General features: G+C 29.0%; 1 protein-coding gene across 1 annotated transcript; it reads right to left on the reverse strand.

Moving 5' to 3' along the window:
• Nucleotides 1–6,936: 6,936 nt before the first annotated feature.
• Nucleotides 6,937–10,391, reverse strand: LOC110649898 (transcription and mRNA export factor ENY2). Its single transcript, XM_058136813.1, has 5 exons — nt 10,257–10,391; nt 10,064–10,151; nt 9,854–9,948; nt 7,704–7,780; nt 6,937–7,370 (listed from the first exon to the last, which is right to left on the reverse strand). Coding segments are annotated over exons 1-5 (336 nt in total). The 5' UTR covers nt 10,259–10,391; the 3' UTR covers nt 6,937–7,296.
• Between the last annotated feature and the right edge of the window lie 4,396 nt (nt 10,392–14,787).

Raw genomic sequence — 14,787 nt, forward strand, 5'->3', positions numbered from 1 at the left:
ATTATATAATTTATTTTATTATTTAAATAAATATAAAATTATAAATTTATTACATTATATTATATTATTTTATTATTAAATTAAATATATAATTATTAAATTAGTATATTATATTATTTAAATAAATATATAATTATTAATCGTTTATATTATATCATTTATTTTATTATTGAAATAATAAAATAATTATTTTTTAAGATAATTAAATAATTTTAAAAATATAGATAAAATAATAAAATAATTATTATTGTTAATAAAAAAATTTATAATTAATTTTAAGTTTTTGGATATAAATAAATATTTTATATTTTATGTTATTAATAAAAAATATTTTAACAAAGTTGAAATACGTTAATTAAAATATTAAAATTACAAATAAAAAAATAAAAATATTAATAATATTAATTTTCAAGTTAAATAAAAAAGGATAATATGGTGAAAATAAAAAATAAAACCAGATTTATCACCGATGAATAATTTCTCTAAAAATAGAAATCTAATACCGCAGCTGATGGGTATCATATCAGTTGCCCATCAATAATCAGCTCTATTTTTTTAAACTTGCTAAACACTACAATTTACCTGTTTGGGTATCTATCAGCTATCAGCTGCACCCTAAACCAAACACCCCTAAAATAAAAAAGCAAAAAATCAATGGAAACGGCAAAGCCAATAAAATCAAATCTTTCCAATACTACAAAATAAAAAAGCAAAAAACCAATGAAAAAAAAAAGTTATTAGCAAAGAAGGAAAATGGTATTACAAACCGTGTGGATCCCAAGAAGAAAAATCCAATACATACTAAGTATTAGAGGGGGCAAAGGAAATAAATATTAGAATTGACAACTTAGCGTGTGGATCCCATGAGGGGGCAAAGGAAATAAAAAAATTCAATTGTCAAAGAAGGAAAATGGCATTACAAACCGTGTGGATCCCATGAAGAAAAATCCAATACATACTGAAGTATTAATTTGGATTTAGAATTGACAACTAAGTGGGCAATTTGGATTTGAAGAGCTCACGTGCTATACTTAGAATTATTGTGGGGAGAAAAAAGATTAATTAATTTTAATGTATTATAATAAAATTACTTAATTTTAATATGAATTAAAAATGTAACTCAATCACTCACCGTTTTAGAGACAACTCCGATATTAAAGCTAATTGGTGTATTAATTATTTTTTTTAATCATTAATATTAATTGTACATATTTTCATATTTTCTACTATATATCAATTGGTAACAAGTATATATACTATATGTTATTATATATCAAATGGCTAATATAATATTATCCGGTTTTTAAGCTATTTTTTTTTATCAGTCCCTGCTTTGATTTGTGATTAATATGTATAAATTAATTAAAATTTATATCATTTTTAGCATTATTAATTTATTAGTATAGTTATTAAATTGATTTTTTTTTCTAATGAGATTTAATTATAATTAATTCTAAAATTATATTGATTTGATTTATAATTTAAATACAATGCCTTTATTATTATTATTATTATTATTATTATTAACTTACTTTATCTATTTCATAATTAAATTGAGTTTCATAAAAATAATTTTAAAAAATATTATTTTATTATTTTAATATTTTTATAAAAAAATATGTGAAAATTAATTTTAAATTAATTTTTAATTCTCTTTAAATAATATATTTTAAAAAATATTATTTTAATAATAATTTCACCAATAATACTAAATTATTTAAGTTAAAATCTTTACTCTTTTTCCTGTACAAAATAAATAGTTATAAAATCGAGTCTTTTAACATGATAAAAAATCAATAGAAACAGCAAACCCAATAAAATTAAGTCTTTCCCATACTGAAAAACAAAAAGCAAAAAAGAAATGGTGTCGGCAAAGAAGGAAAATCGTACTACAAACCGTGTGGACCCCATGAAGAAAAATTCAATACATAATGAGTATTAGAAGGGCAAAGGAAATAAATATTGGAATTGACAACTTAGCGTGTAACTTGGAGAGCTCATGTGTAGACTTAGAATTATTGTAGAGAGAAAATGAGAATAGAAATCATTAGAGTTTTCTTGCTTCTTTCCAACTTACAGCTACCAGAAAATCAAAATTTCCAAGTCTTATTACTGCTTCTCTTCCTCTGCTTTTATTGAACATGGAGTCTCTAAACTTGAAAAATATGCATATTCTATTGAAAAGAAAAATTAAAAAAAAAAAAAACCTGATTAACAAATAAAACTTGTATTCACACACCCTCTAGAATCATTGAAACTCTTATACCATATGCACACTGGAAAAAAAATGTTGATGGTAAAGAAAATCTCTAGCATTATTGTTAGAATAGTTATCATAATTTGATTTTTTTCCTAATGAAATTTTAGTATAATTATATTAATTTGATTTATAATTTAAATCTAATTTATTATTATTATTATTATTATTATTATTATTATTAAATTACTTTATCTATTTCATAATTAAATTGAGTTTCATAAAAATAATTTAAAAAATATTATTTTGTTATTTTAGTGTTTTCATAAATAAATATGTGAAATTTAATTTTAAATTAATTTTTAATTTTTTCTAACTAATATATTTAAAAAAATAGTATTTTAATAGCAACTCCACCAATAATGCTAAATTATCCAAATTAAAGTCTTTACTCCTTTCCATATGCCAAGTAAATGGTTATAAAATTAAAATTTTTCAATACAACAAAATAAAAAAGCAAAAAAACCAATGGAATCGGCAAAGTTAATAAATTCAAGTCTTTCAAATAGGACAAAATAAAAAAGCAAAAAACCAATGGAAACGACAGAGTAAATTTTTCCCGATGCAAAAAAAAAAAAAAAGAAATAAACATGTAAATGAAATAAATGATAAAAAGCAAAGGCTTGGTTCAAATTATATTGATTTGATTTATAATTTAAATATAATGCCTTTATTATTATTATTATTATTATTATTATTATTATTATTATTATTATTATTATTATTATTAACTTACTTTGTCTATTTCATAATTAAATTGAGTTTCATAAAAATAATTTTAAAAAATATTATTTTATTATTTTAGTGTTTTTATAAAAAAATATGTGAAATTTAATTTTAAATTAATTTTTAATTCTCTTTAACTAATATATTTTAAAAAATATTATTTTAATAGTAATTTCACCAATAATGCTAAATTATTCAAGTTAAAGTCTTTACTTCCTTCCCTTCACCAACTAAATGGTTATAAAGTCTAAGTCTTTCTAATATGACAAAATAAAAAAGCAAAAAATCAATGGAAACGGCAAAGCCAATAAAATCAAGTCTTTCCAATACTACAAAATAAAAAAGCAAAAAACCAATGAAAAAAAAAAAGTTATTAGCAAAGAAGGAAAATGGTATTACAAACCGTGTGGATCCCAAGAAGAAAAATCCAATACATACTAAGTATTAGAGGGGGCAAAGGAAATAAATATTAGAATTGACAACTTAGCGTGTAACTTGGAGAGCTCATGTTATGGACTTAGAATTATTGTAGGAAGAAAATAAGAATAGAAATCATTAGAGTTTTCTTGCTTCTTTCCAACTTACAGTTACCAGAAAATTAAAATTTTCTAGTCTTATTACTGCTCCTCTTCCTCTGCTTTTATTGAACATGGAGTCTCTAAACTTGAAGAAAAATATGCATATTCTATTGAAAAGAAAAATTAAAAAAAAAAACGATGAACAAATAAAACTTTTATTCACAGACCCGCTCTAGAATCATTGAAACTCTTATACCTCATGCATACTGCAAAAAAAATGTTGATGGAAAAGAAAATCTTTAGCATTATTGTTAGTATAGTTATCATAATTTGATTTTTTTTTTCCAATGAAATTTCAGTATAATTATATTAATTTGATTTATAATTTAAATCTAATGTATTATTATTATTATTATTATTATTATTATTATTATTATCAACTTACTTTATCTATTTCATAATTAAATTAAGTTTTTATAAACTCATTTTATATAGGTATTTGAGTATAGTTTTGCATCTATTTTGTCCTTTTTAGTTTAATAATTTTATGCTTTTAGTGCTTATTTTAGTTAATTTGTTAATTTTAGTTTCATTGTATTTGATTTTTGGAATTTTAATGTTTTTTATAGGTTTTAATAAGGTTTAAAGGCAAAAAGGTCCATATAGAAGAAATTCAAAGTGATTTGGAAGCCCAAAGTAGTATGAAAAATGAAAAACATTTACCTAAAAAAGAAGACCAGCCGAGATTTTCAAAGGCTTCTACATGCCCCGTGTTGAAGGTCGTGTAAAGATAAAAGTCAATAAGCAGAAATCCACATGAGGCATGTAGATTCAACACTGAGTCGTGCAGACAGAGATTTTAGAACAAAACTTGCCGAAAGTTTCAGGAACTTCAACTTGCCCCGTGTAGTTGGTGGTGCAGAATCTAAAGGCTCATCATCCGAATTAACATGAGGCATGTGGGATGACGTTGACAGATTTGCTGATATAAAAAAAATTTTTCTTTTCACACCTTTTGTCTTTATCCCTTTAAAGACTATTTTTAGGGCAAAACTTAAGAGGATATATAAACATCATATTCTCATTTTTACTATAAGAAGAAAGAGAGAGAAAAACTAAAGAAAGAAGGAAAGAAGGAACAATGCCATTTTTGGAAGAAGAACACCTGCAGAGTGACGTTTCCAGCTTTCATTTTCAGAGATTAAGATTCTCTTCTTCTTGGGTCTTTTATTTTTAGTCTTATTTTCATATTTTTCTGCTCTATTTCATATTTTCTACTTGTAAATATAGGTATGAGTGAGTAAATACTTAAAATTTCAGAGTTTGGTATAATGATTTGAGTTTTATTTGTGGATATGGACTGGTCTTAACCAGATTTTAATATATATAAGTTTTGATTCTTATTTTGTATGCTTATTTACATATCCATTATTGGTACCCTTTGGGTTTTGTTTTTAATCTTAGATTGAAGGATCGAGAGGAGAAAATCTATGATAAATAATCAAGATAATAAACTTCATCACCTAGTGTTAGAAATAAACTAGTGGGTTAAGAGGAATTTCAAGTTGATTAAAGTACTTAAAGAGTTTTGGGTAATTAAACATCACATGAGAATGAGGTTTGATTTCCTTTAAAATATTCTTTAGTTTGCTTGAAAGAGAAATTGAGGAAATTAGAATTAACTTCCTTCAAACTTGTATTTTCCTTTATCTTGGTTTTGCCTATCCAAATCCCAATGAAATTTACTTCATGAACCTCAACTCTAGAATTAATTTTGTCATTAATTAATTAAATCTTTAGTTACTTGCTGAAATTTTAGTAAATTAGTATAGTGCTTAGAAATTTAACTGCTATTTTATTATAATTTCTTTATTTTCTCAATTTAATTTGCTATATTTTTTGCTCTACATTTTGGCACATATTATCGATGATCTAAATAATCGTGACTTTTATAGTCTGGTATTCAAACAGCAAATCCTTGTGAGACAATATCTTTTCTTTACTACTTGAATGACCCGTATACTTGCTGAGTATGCATCAAGTTTCATAAAAATAATTTAAAAAATATTGTTTTGTTATTTTAGTGTTTTCATAAATAAACATGTGAAATTTAATTTTAAATTAATTTTAAATTTTTTCTAACTAATATATTTTAAAAACTATGATTTTAACAGTAACTCCATCAATAATACTAAACCATTCAAATTAAAGTCTTTACCCCTTTCCATATGCCAAGTAAATGATTATAAAATTAAGTCTTTCCAATACAACAAAATAAAAAAGCAAAAAAACCAATGGAAACGGCAAAGTTAATAAAGTAAGTCTTTCAAATACGACAAAATACAAAAGCAAAAAACAAATGAAAACAACAGAGTCAATTTTTCCTGATGCAAAAAAAAAAAAAAGAAAAAAAGAAACTATGTAAATGAAATAAATGATAAAAAGAAAAGGCTTGGTTCAAAACAGCTTGTCTCTCACCTTTGATGCTAAAGATATCCTTAATTCAAATTGCCTGTTGAAGAAGACACTGCTTATGGAATCCTATTTTAGAATGCAATGCATAGAACATCCTTAATGGCAAATTGTGGAAATTTACAAGTAGTGTCAATTTGTTTCATTTGTTAACCTCTTGCATCAGCATTAAAAAAATAATAATAATAAATAAATAAACCCGACTTGTGAAAATTTATAAATATTGTTAATTCATTTAATCAAAACATTACCTCTTATTTATAATGTTTGGTGACATGGTATTAATACTAGCACCTAGAAGTTGAGAGAGTAATTTATAAAATGTTACCCTTCCAACTTTTAATTTTTAGAGGTTGAGAGAAAATATTGATTAAAATAAAAAAAATAATACCACTATTTTTACATTTAACCACTAATTCAACAGCTATTTTACCGAACACTCCTGCTTTAAATCACTATATAATTTGTTAACTGCTAATAACTAATATATAATAGCTAACAATTAATAAAATAACTCACAACTACTAAATCAGTTAAAACTGCCGAACAGACCGTTAGTAACCCTTTCATTGATTTCAACTAGCTCTAGATACAAATGCATAGCAGAAAAATCAATAAAGATTCTTTGAAGTTTAAATCACTTGTATTATTTGCAGCAAAAATAATTCAAAATTTAAAGCTCAAACAGCCACATCTAATAAAACTTATTTTCCCATGTGAATAGCTGCGTCCGCCTTAACCGAATTTCCACGGTCGGTAACTGCTTGAAGTCATAACAGGATAACACAAGCTAAGTTCTTTTCAAATCTTGCCATTTTAGTCAGATCTCTTTTAATGCTTATAAAATTTTATTTATGATGCTATATCATAATCAAGTTAGCAAAGAGTTTATGAAAAGATAATCAACAGAAATTATCATCTCAGCAAAATTCTATTTGATCTCATCAGACAAATTCAATGAACTATCAGCCAATAGTGAGCAAAGAATCATTATAGAGCAGGCAGCAGAAATTGGTAACAAACCAGAACAGAGCAGTTAGAGGAATGGAAGTAGGTGTGTTGAGAAACATTACATAATAATTATGCCAAACTGTATTTTCGAATTTATAAGTAAAAGGAGTAAACTGATGAAACTTCTCTCCTGCTTTGGCCGTATGATTTTTCGTTCCTTGGTTTTGCAACGTGCAATACCACTAAGGTAAATCAAGTTACCTCTACTCTCTCAAGATAACTCGCGGCAATGACGCTAAACTATGCATCCATACTATTAATGGTTCTGAGTTTCTTACTACTCCACAACACTCATGACTCATAGCTAGTGTATCAAACAGCAGCTTGAACAAGAAAAGCACGAATTCTTTGCAACAGCTCAGCCTTTATGGAATCAGGAATAGATGCTGCATGGGCAAAGGCATGACAATTTTCATAACTACAAAATGTAATAAAAAAGCAGAAGGAAAATAAAGATTAACTAGATAATCTATCATCCAAATTGAGTTGAGAAACAAGTGTGCTCATCAGTCAACGAAGGCAGGGTCAATTGAACCATATGAACATGAATGAACATGAATAAACATGAATAAAATCACGTGCAGTCCCTTATCAGTGTACAAATTTTAAATAATAGAATGTTTGAATCCCAATCCTCATATGAATGTCCGGTAACTAGCAGATTAAACAACAAAGTTGCATGTTTAGACCATTAAAGAAAAACTGTAGAAACTTCCTACCTCTGCCCTTAGGGGTAATTACATGTACAAGGTCATCCACAGTAACATTGCTCCTCCCTTTCTTCTTTATAAATGCCCTAAACAAGATAAGTTCAAGAGTGATTTGAAAATGATAAAAACACAGTAAACAACTCCAAACACAGTAAACAATTCCAAAGGAAAAATAACAAAATTAAGCAAAATGGGAAAAAAATTCCATTAATTAAATGCAGCAGTTCAAGCTTCGGGAAAATCCAAACAAGTTAGGAAAAAAAAATAATAACTAAATAAGGGCATCCCCATGAAACCCTTATGAAAAGATACAAAATGGTAAAAATTCCCACACGACACCTTATAACTACAGAAAGAATCTAACTTTATATTAAATTAGTTCTTCTATACACTCCTCCAAAATAAATGAATGAAGGAATGGAGTACAAATATTTGCTGAAGGTGGCTCCACTTCACCAAACACAAGTTTAGCTGCATTGCCATCTAAAGCAAATCCCAAGAATTGCCAGTGGGGAACAGAACTCCTTTTAGGGAAAGGTATCCCTAACAGGCAGTTACAGACTTCAGAGAAGAAAAAGAATAGAAATTGAAGGATAGGAAGGAATAGACAGCAAAAATGAGAGAGAAATAGAGTGGGAAAGACAGAAGATTTTATTAGAATTCTTGCCACTGATTACAGATGATCAATACAGGTTCCAGTAGCTTTATTATATAGCCTTCAACTGATTTCAGTTGGAATATAGCTGTTACCGCCAATCCTTCTCCCTCTCTAACAGACTCACTCACCTGTAACTGCCTCTAACAAACTGTCTTCCATTTAACAGCTTTTCCCTCCTTTCTTTTAATTACTCTTCTCACTTATTTCTATACCTAGTCCTCTATATGTGACAACTTCATGTTATTCCAAAGTCATGCATCTCTCTTGCAACATCAGAATTAGTGGACTCAACCTCCATCTTATTCATCTAATTCCAACTATTATTAGACAGTAATCTCTAAAACAAACCATACAACTTTAGAGCGGGCTAAAGGAACCTCCAGCGCGCACACAACAACCTACTATCACTTGCAATAGGACTCCTTGTTGCATCCCAACATTTTTCATAAACAAACATTCTTCATACCATTAGGTGTCGAATAAACACTTATTTCCCGGCAGACTCCATCGCTTCTCTTGATTATCACCTTATTTCTGTGGTTTTAGCTATATTCCCGACATTTTGTTTTGACCAACTTGAAATCACTTGTTAAGCCACTATATGCTATTTCACAATGCCAGGCATCGGATCTGGTCATGGTGTCATTCATGGAGTGACAAGAAATGAAAAGTAGAATTATGTGGTTCAGTCAGTAGATCTATGTCCAAAGTAGAGAGTGCAAATATTCATAACAGAAATTGGAAAACTGAAGTTGTTCTCTAGTGATAATTACTTTCAATCTCACTAGAACACTCAATGCAAAACAATAAAAACTCTAGGCCCAATTGATTAATATATACAAATAGGGTTCAAAGCACCACAAGAGCCCCTATCACTCTGATTGGCCAACTAGTTGTAATGCGGTACCACTACCAACTTAGATCAGCATTAAGCTGTTTTCTTCTCTACTTTGATTCCCTCATAGAAAATCCCATTTCACAATTGGCCAGAATGTAACAAAAATTTAATACATTTAACAATGGAAATATTACTGTTTGGCTAAAACAGCATTCTAAGTTTAGCACAAGCATCTTCTCAGTACCAACTGGCAATCAAATGGATAAATGAATGGGGGAGAAAACGAGTTAGTATAAAGAACGTAACAGAGAGAAGGGTATAATGACAGGACAGCACATTTATTTAATATTAAAAAAAAAAAGCAGAACTATTTTCAAATTCAAACTCAAGTTGCTCTGTTGCTCTTCTCCAAAAGGAAAAGAAAAATGCAGCTAATAATGATCGAGTTTTAATTTTCTAAGGATGCTTAACATTAATACTATGCCCACTACTTTTCTCTTGTAGTCTAGCTCAATCTTTATGCTTCACAACAAAGTAAATAAAAAATAAACTCTTGATTTGTGCATTACCCACTAACCCACAAACAAACAGTCGAGATACTGCAGATAATTTTGAATTTTGATATAAATAAATAAACAAAAACATAAAATAGCTGTAGAAGACCTGCAAAGAGCTTTCATTTCGTCTTTCCATCCACATTCTATAAGCCTTTCCCTCAAAAGTTCCATCAATCGCTCCTTTTCTCCACTCTCAATCAACTGAAGCAGCAAAATTTAAGAAAAAAAAAATCTTTTAATTTATAAACTAAAACAATTAATAATAAAACACAAACAATAAAAAAAAATGGAACTCAAATTATGAAGAAAAAGGAACCTTAATGTTGATAATTTCTTGAAGCGTAGGCTCTTTCCCTGGATCCTCCGCTGCATCCGGTGTTGGAGGTCGATTCACCGAATTTCTCCTTTTAAGAAATCAAAAATAAGAAAGGTTAAATACCAATTCAAGATGAAGACCTTCAAGTTTCGATTATGATTAAGGAAACAATTAGGGCCAAATCACTACTAACATTTGTCAACAGCTACTACGAAAATCGAGCAATCCAAGGCAAAACATCTTTTAGCAATTTGAGCCTTTTATAGCGGTTGTAGTGCAAATTATATGCCAAAAAAACGACATCGTTTCCTTGCCGTGCTCAGTGATCTCTCATGGGTAATTTACAGTTAAATTCCTGATATAGAGAGACACCCATGAGCCAGTCCCTATTTTTTTTTAATAACCATGTAGTCCTTAAATTTGAATTTTATTAACATATTAGTCCTTAATATTAATTGCTTTTCAATTTAATATAATCTAGTGCCTAAAATTTTATATTATTAATAAAATAGTACCTGATATAAAATAAATAATTACTTAAATATAAAAGTTTGATGTGTGAGTTATTTTATTATTAAAATAAAATTTTAGAGAATAAATTGTATTCAATTGAAAAACAGTTAACGCTTAATGTAGATGATATGGACTAATTTATTAATAAAATTTAAATTTAAGAACTAAATTATTACTAAAACAAATTAGGAACTAATTTATGAATTTTGCTATACCTTAAAGACTTAATTATAAATTAAGGCAAAATACACTTTAGTTTGCTATACTTTCACGCTTTTACAGTTTAGAATCTAAAGAAATTTTTGTTCTAATTCAGGGATTCTTTTACCACATTGTTAGGACATTGGGGAAAAAAGTGGCTAATAGCATTAGGTTTGTTTACGTTAGCACCATTACTGATGTGACATGCTGACATCAATGCCACGTTAGCAATTTTAATGTCTTTTTCATTTTTGTGACCTAAGTGCAAAAGAATGAAAGTATATGTCCTTATTTGCCAATGAAACAAAATTCAAGTTTTAAATGTTAAAAGCACAAAATTTCGAAAAGCACATGAAAAGAAAAAAGGGAGAAAGGGAGAGGCAATAATGAAGCCATACATAAATTTTAGGGGCCAAAGTAAAATTTAACATGAATTTATATGCTTTTTTTTATAAAAAAAATGTGAGTAAAAAAGTTTTCATCCAGCTAGGGGGGCCAAGGTAGTAGAAAAGAGATAAGAAAAGAGATGGAGACAAAGTGAGAGAGATATGGAGAGAGAGAGAGAGACAAAGTGAGAGAGAGAGAGAGAGAGAGATAAGAAGAAAGGCACAGTAATTATCATTTTTTCTCATCTCTCTTTCCTAAAATTTTTTTATATACTTTTAAAATTTTTGTGCTTTTAGCATTCAAGAAAATTATGTTTTATTAGCAATTAAGGGACGTATGTTTAGCATTTTGCATTTAGGTTACAAAAATGCATTAAAATTGCTGTCACGATAACATACCATGTTAGCACTATTGTTGACATCAGCATGCTACATTAATAATGATGCTGACATCAACATGTCGCATTGAAAGGCATTTAACCAAACGGTGCGTTGCACTAGAACAAAGGCAGCAAAAGACAGTGGGAAACAGTATGCATGAAGGACTAGTAAAACTATATGAATTAGAACAAGAAAAACAAGAAGTTTTGCATAAAGAAAAGGCACGCGCATGCCTAAAGTAGTTGACAGATAAAAGCAAAAGTTTATCTTATTCAGTAGCTAGCTCAGCTGGCATTCAGTTGTAATTGCCAGCATTTTTTTTGTATTATTTTTTTAATAACTCTAGAATTTTCACTCCATGTGTATATATATAGTCCTTCGTTGACTAATGGAAGTAACTTTTCATTTTCTCTTTTTTTAGCTTCCCTGCAATTTTGTTCATGGTATTGGAGCTTGGTTTATATTTCACTTGATAGACTCAACTTAGATGCAATTGCTTTATTGTCTGCAAGTAACTTGGTGAGATACCAAGTATTATTAAGTTCAAGAGCATCTAATTCAACTTTTTTGGCCTTCATTCAATTGCTATCCTCCTTGGCCTGCAGGTAAGACTTTGGTTCTACAATTGTAGATACATTTGCTATGAAGTGCATATAGTCAGGGTGGCAATAAAAAAAAACTCAGGGATAATAGGAAAAGAACCTACTGTGTTTGCACCAAGCAGATGATCATTAGGAATGTGGCTATTAGAACTTGTATGAAAATTAAGGAGAGAGACTTGAGTAACAAAATCTTGTAACCATTTTGGTTTAAATGTAAGCCCAGTACTTTTCCTTAAAACTGGTTGAAGACAAATTGGATTAGGAGAATGTGATTGCAAGGGTGAAGAAATAGGTTGTAAATTATCTAATGAAGATAGAGAATGAGGTAATGAAAACTTTTGAGAATTAGAAGTAGACATTGGGGATTGTTGGTGTTTGAACTATAGAAGAAGGTAAGGTTGAGGGAGCAAAAAAATTGTCTCCGGGAATAACAGATAATGGAATAACAAAACTATCATTTGTTGATATATTTATCTATTTGTAAGAAAATTGAGATTCATAAAAAATAAAATCTCTAGAAATACATATTTGTCTTGTGGCTAGATTAAACAACTTGTAAGCCTTATAACCAGATGCATACCCAATGAAAATGCATTTGAAAGCCCTTGGAGCAAATTTTTCTTTATGTGTAATGATGTTTGTTGCAAAATAAAGACAACCAAAAACTTTGAGAGCCTTGTAATATGGTTTTGTACCAAACAAAATTTCAAGGATTTCCAATTTAAAATAGGAGTAGGTAATTTGTTAACAAGGTATGTTGCAGTAAGAATTGACTCTCCCCAAAAGGTTTTAGGAAGATTTGATTAGAACATTAGAGCCCTAGAAAACTTAAAAGAGATGTTTATGCTTTCTTTCAACTGCCCATTCTGATAAGGGGAATGTGGACATGATTGTTTATGTCAAATCCCCTTAATTTTTAAAAGTTGATGCAGGATTGATTTGCAAATTCAATCCCATTATCTGTCCTACCAATTTTGATATCCTTTTGAAACTGATTTTTGACCATGATGATGAAATCATTTATTGTACTAAAAACTTTTGTTTTGTCATCCAAAAGGAAAGTCCAAGTTGCTCTAGAAAAATCATTAAGTTAAAAAATAGCCTACACCATAAGAGTTTGCAATGGATATGTACTCCATAAGTCAATATAAATGAGATCAAAAATATCACCAGTAGTAATTTTACTTCTGGAAAATGAAATTTTTTGTAGCTTTGCTAAGTGACAAATGTCACATACATGATGTTTAGTATCCATTACATGTAGTTCAGGAATGTGAGTGAGTTTGGTAGAAGATGGGTGATGGCCATAAATCTGAAATTTCATTTGCAAGGTTTGAAAATTCTAAGTAATTTCTCCTAACATAGCCAAATAGCTAGCCCCCAATATCAAGTCTTAACTCTCTAAGGGCAGCATAAAAACTTCCGTAACAAAAGCTTGATTCTGCATACACCATCTAAATTCTTTATAATAATATTCATATTGAAGTTCCTGTCTATTAGCAACCTCTATCAACACTCCACTTATTTTTACCAATTCACTTTCCACCTTTTTAGCTACATGGGAATCAAGAAAATTGCGGGTGCCCTTGTATCTATTAAAATCTGCAAATTTCTCTTCCCATAAGATCCTGCAACAGACATGATTTGTGTTCTTGGGTACCTCTCATATCATTGAGGGACAATTGTAATTCTTCCCTACACACTTCTTCTACAAACTCAATTCCTTCTTCCTCTTCATCTTCACCTTCATCCACACTCAATTGTAGAGTAAAAACTTTCCTTTTTTCACATTTATGGCCTGGAATAAATTTTTCATCACACCATAAGCATAAACCTTTGTTCCTTTTCTCATTTGATCTTTACTTGTCAAATCAGGTGGTTTGGTTTGAGTTTTGGGTGGCAGCGAAGTTAGTTTTGGGATATTTGGGGTAGGAAGCAATCAAGGTTAGGTTTTTGTGAGTTAATAAGGTGGAATTTTAAGGTGTAAAAAATGAAGAATGAGTGGTCATATAAGAGGTTTTATTGGCAGATCTAGACTTGTTATGAATGGCAACTACAGTTATTTCCTAAAGCCTAGCTAAAGCATAAGCTTCAGCTAGTTTTTTGGTCTGAACATATGTACAAGCATCTGAAGTTCATTTACCAACCCATAAAGTAAAAAATTCAGGGCTTGGTATTTCCTGATACCAATATAAAAATACAATGCATCAAAAGCATCTTAGTAATCTTGTAAAGATTGGGTCTATTCCAAACTTTTCAATTCAACTAAAAGATCATCAAGCCCTTGTGTTCCAAACCTAGCCCTTAAAGCCCTTAAATATTTTTCCCAATCATTATACACAGAATGACCCTTAACTATCACATATACCTGATGCCACAAAATCGCTTTTCCTTCTAAATGAAAGGCAGCCAGCTTAACTCTATTATCAGTAGACACGTTAACCACTTTGAAATAATGCTTAGTTTTCAACAACCATGATTCCAATTCATTACCATCAAAATGAGGAAAGCAAAAAAGTAGAACATATTGTTAGTCGTTCTTTTACCAAAGCTGAGTACCATGGCTTCCATAGTGTGCGAGCTCCAATGGATTAGCTACCTCTTGTGTGGATTCAATATTACCCTTTCCTTGACTATCTTG

Source organism: Hevea brasiliensis, chromosome 15 (assembly GCF_030052815.1).
Source record: "Hevea brasiliensis isolate MT/VB/25A 57/8 chromosome 15, ASM3005281v1, whole genome shotgun sequence".
NCBI lineage: Eukaryota > Viridiplantae > Streptophyta > Magnoliopsida > Malpighiales > Euphorbiaceae > Hevea > Hevea brasiliensis.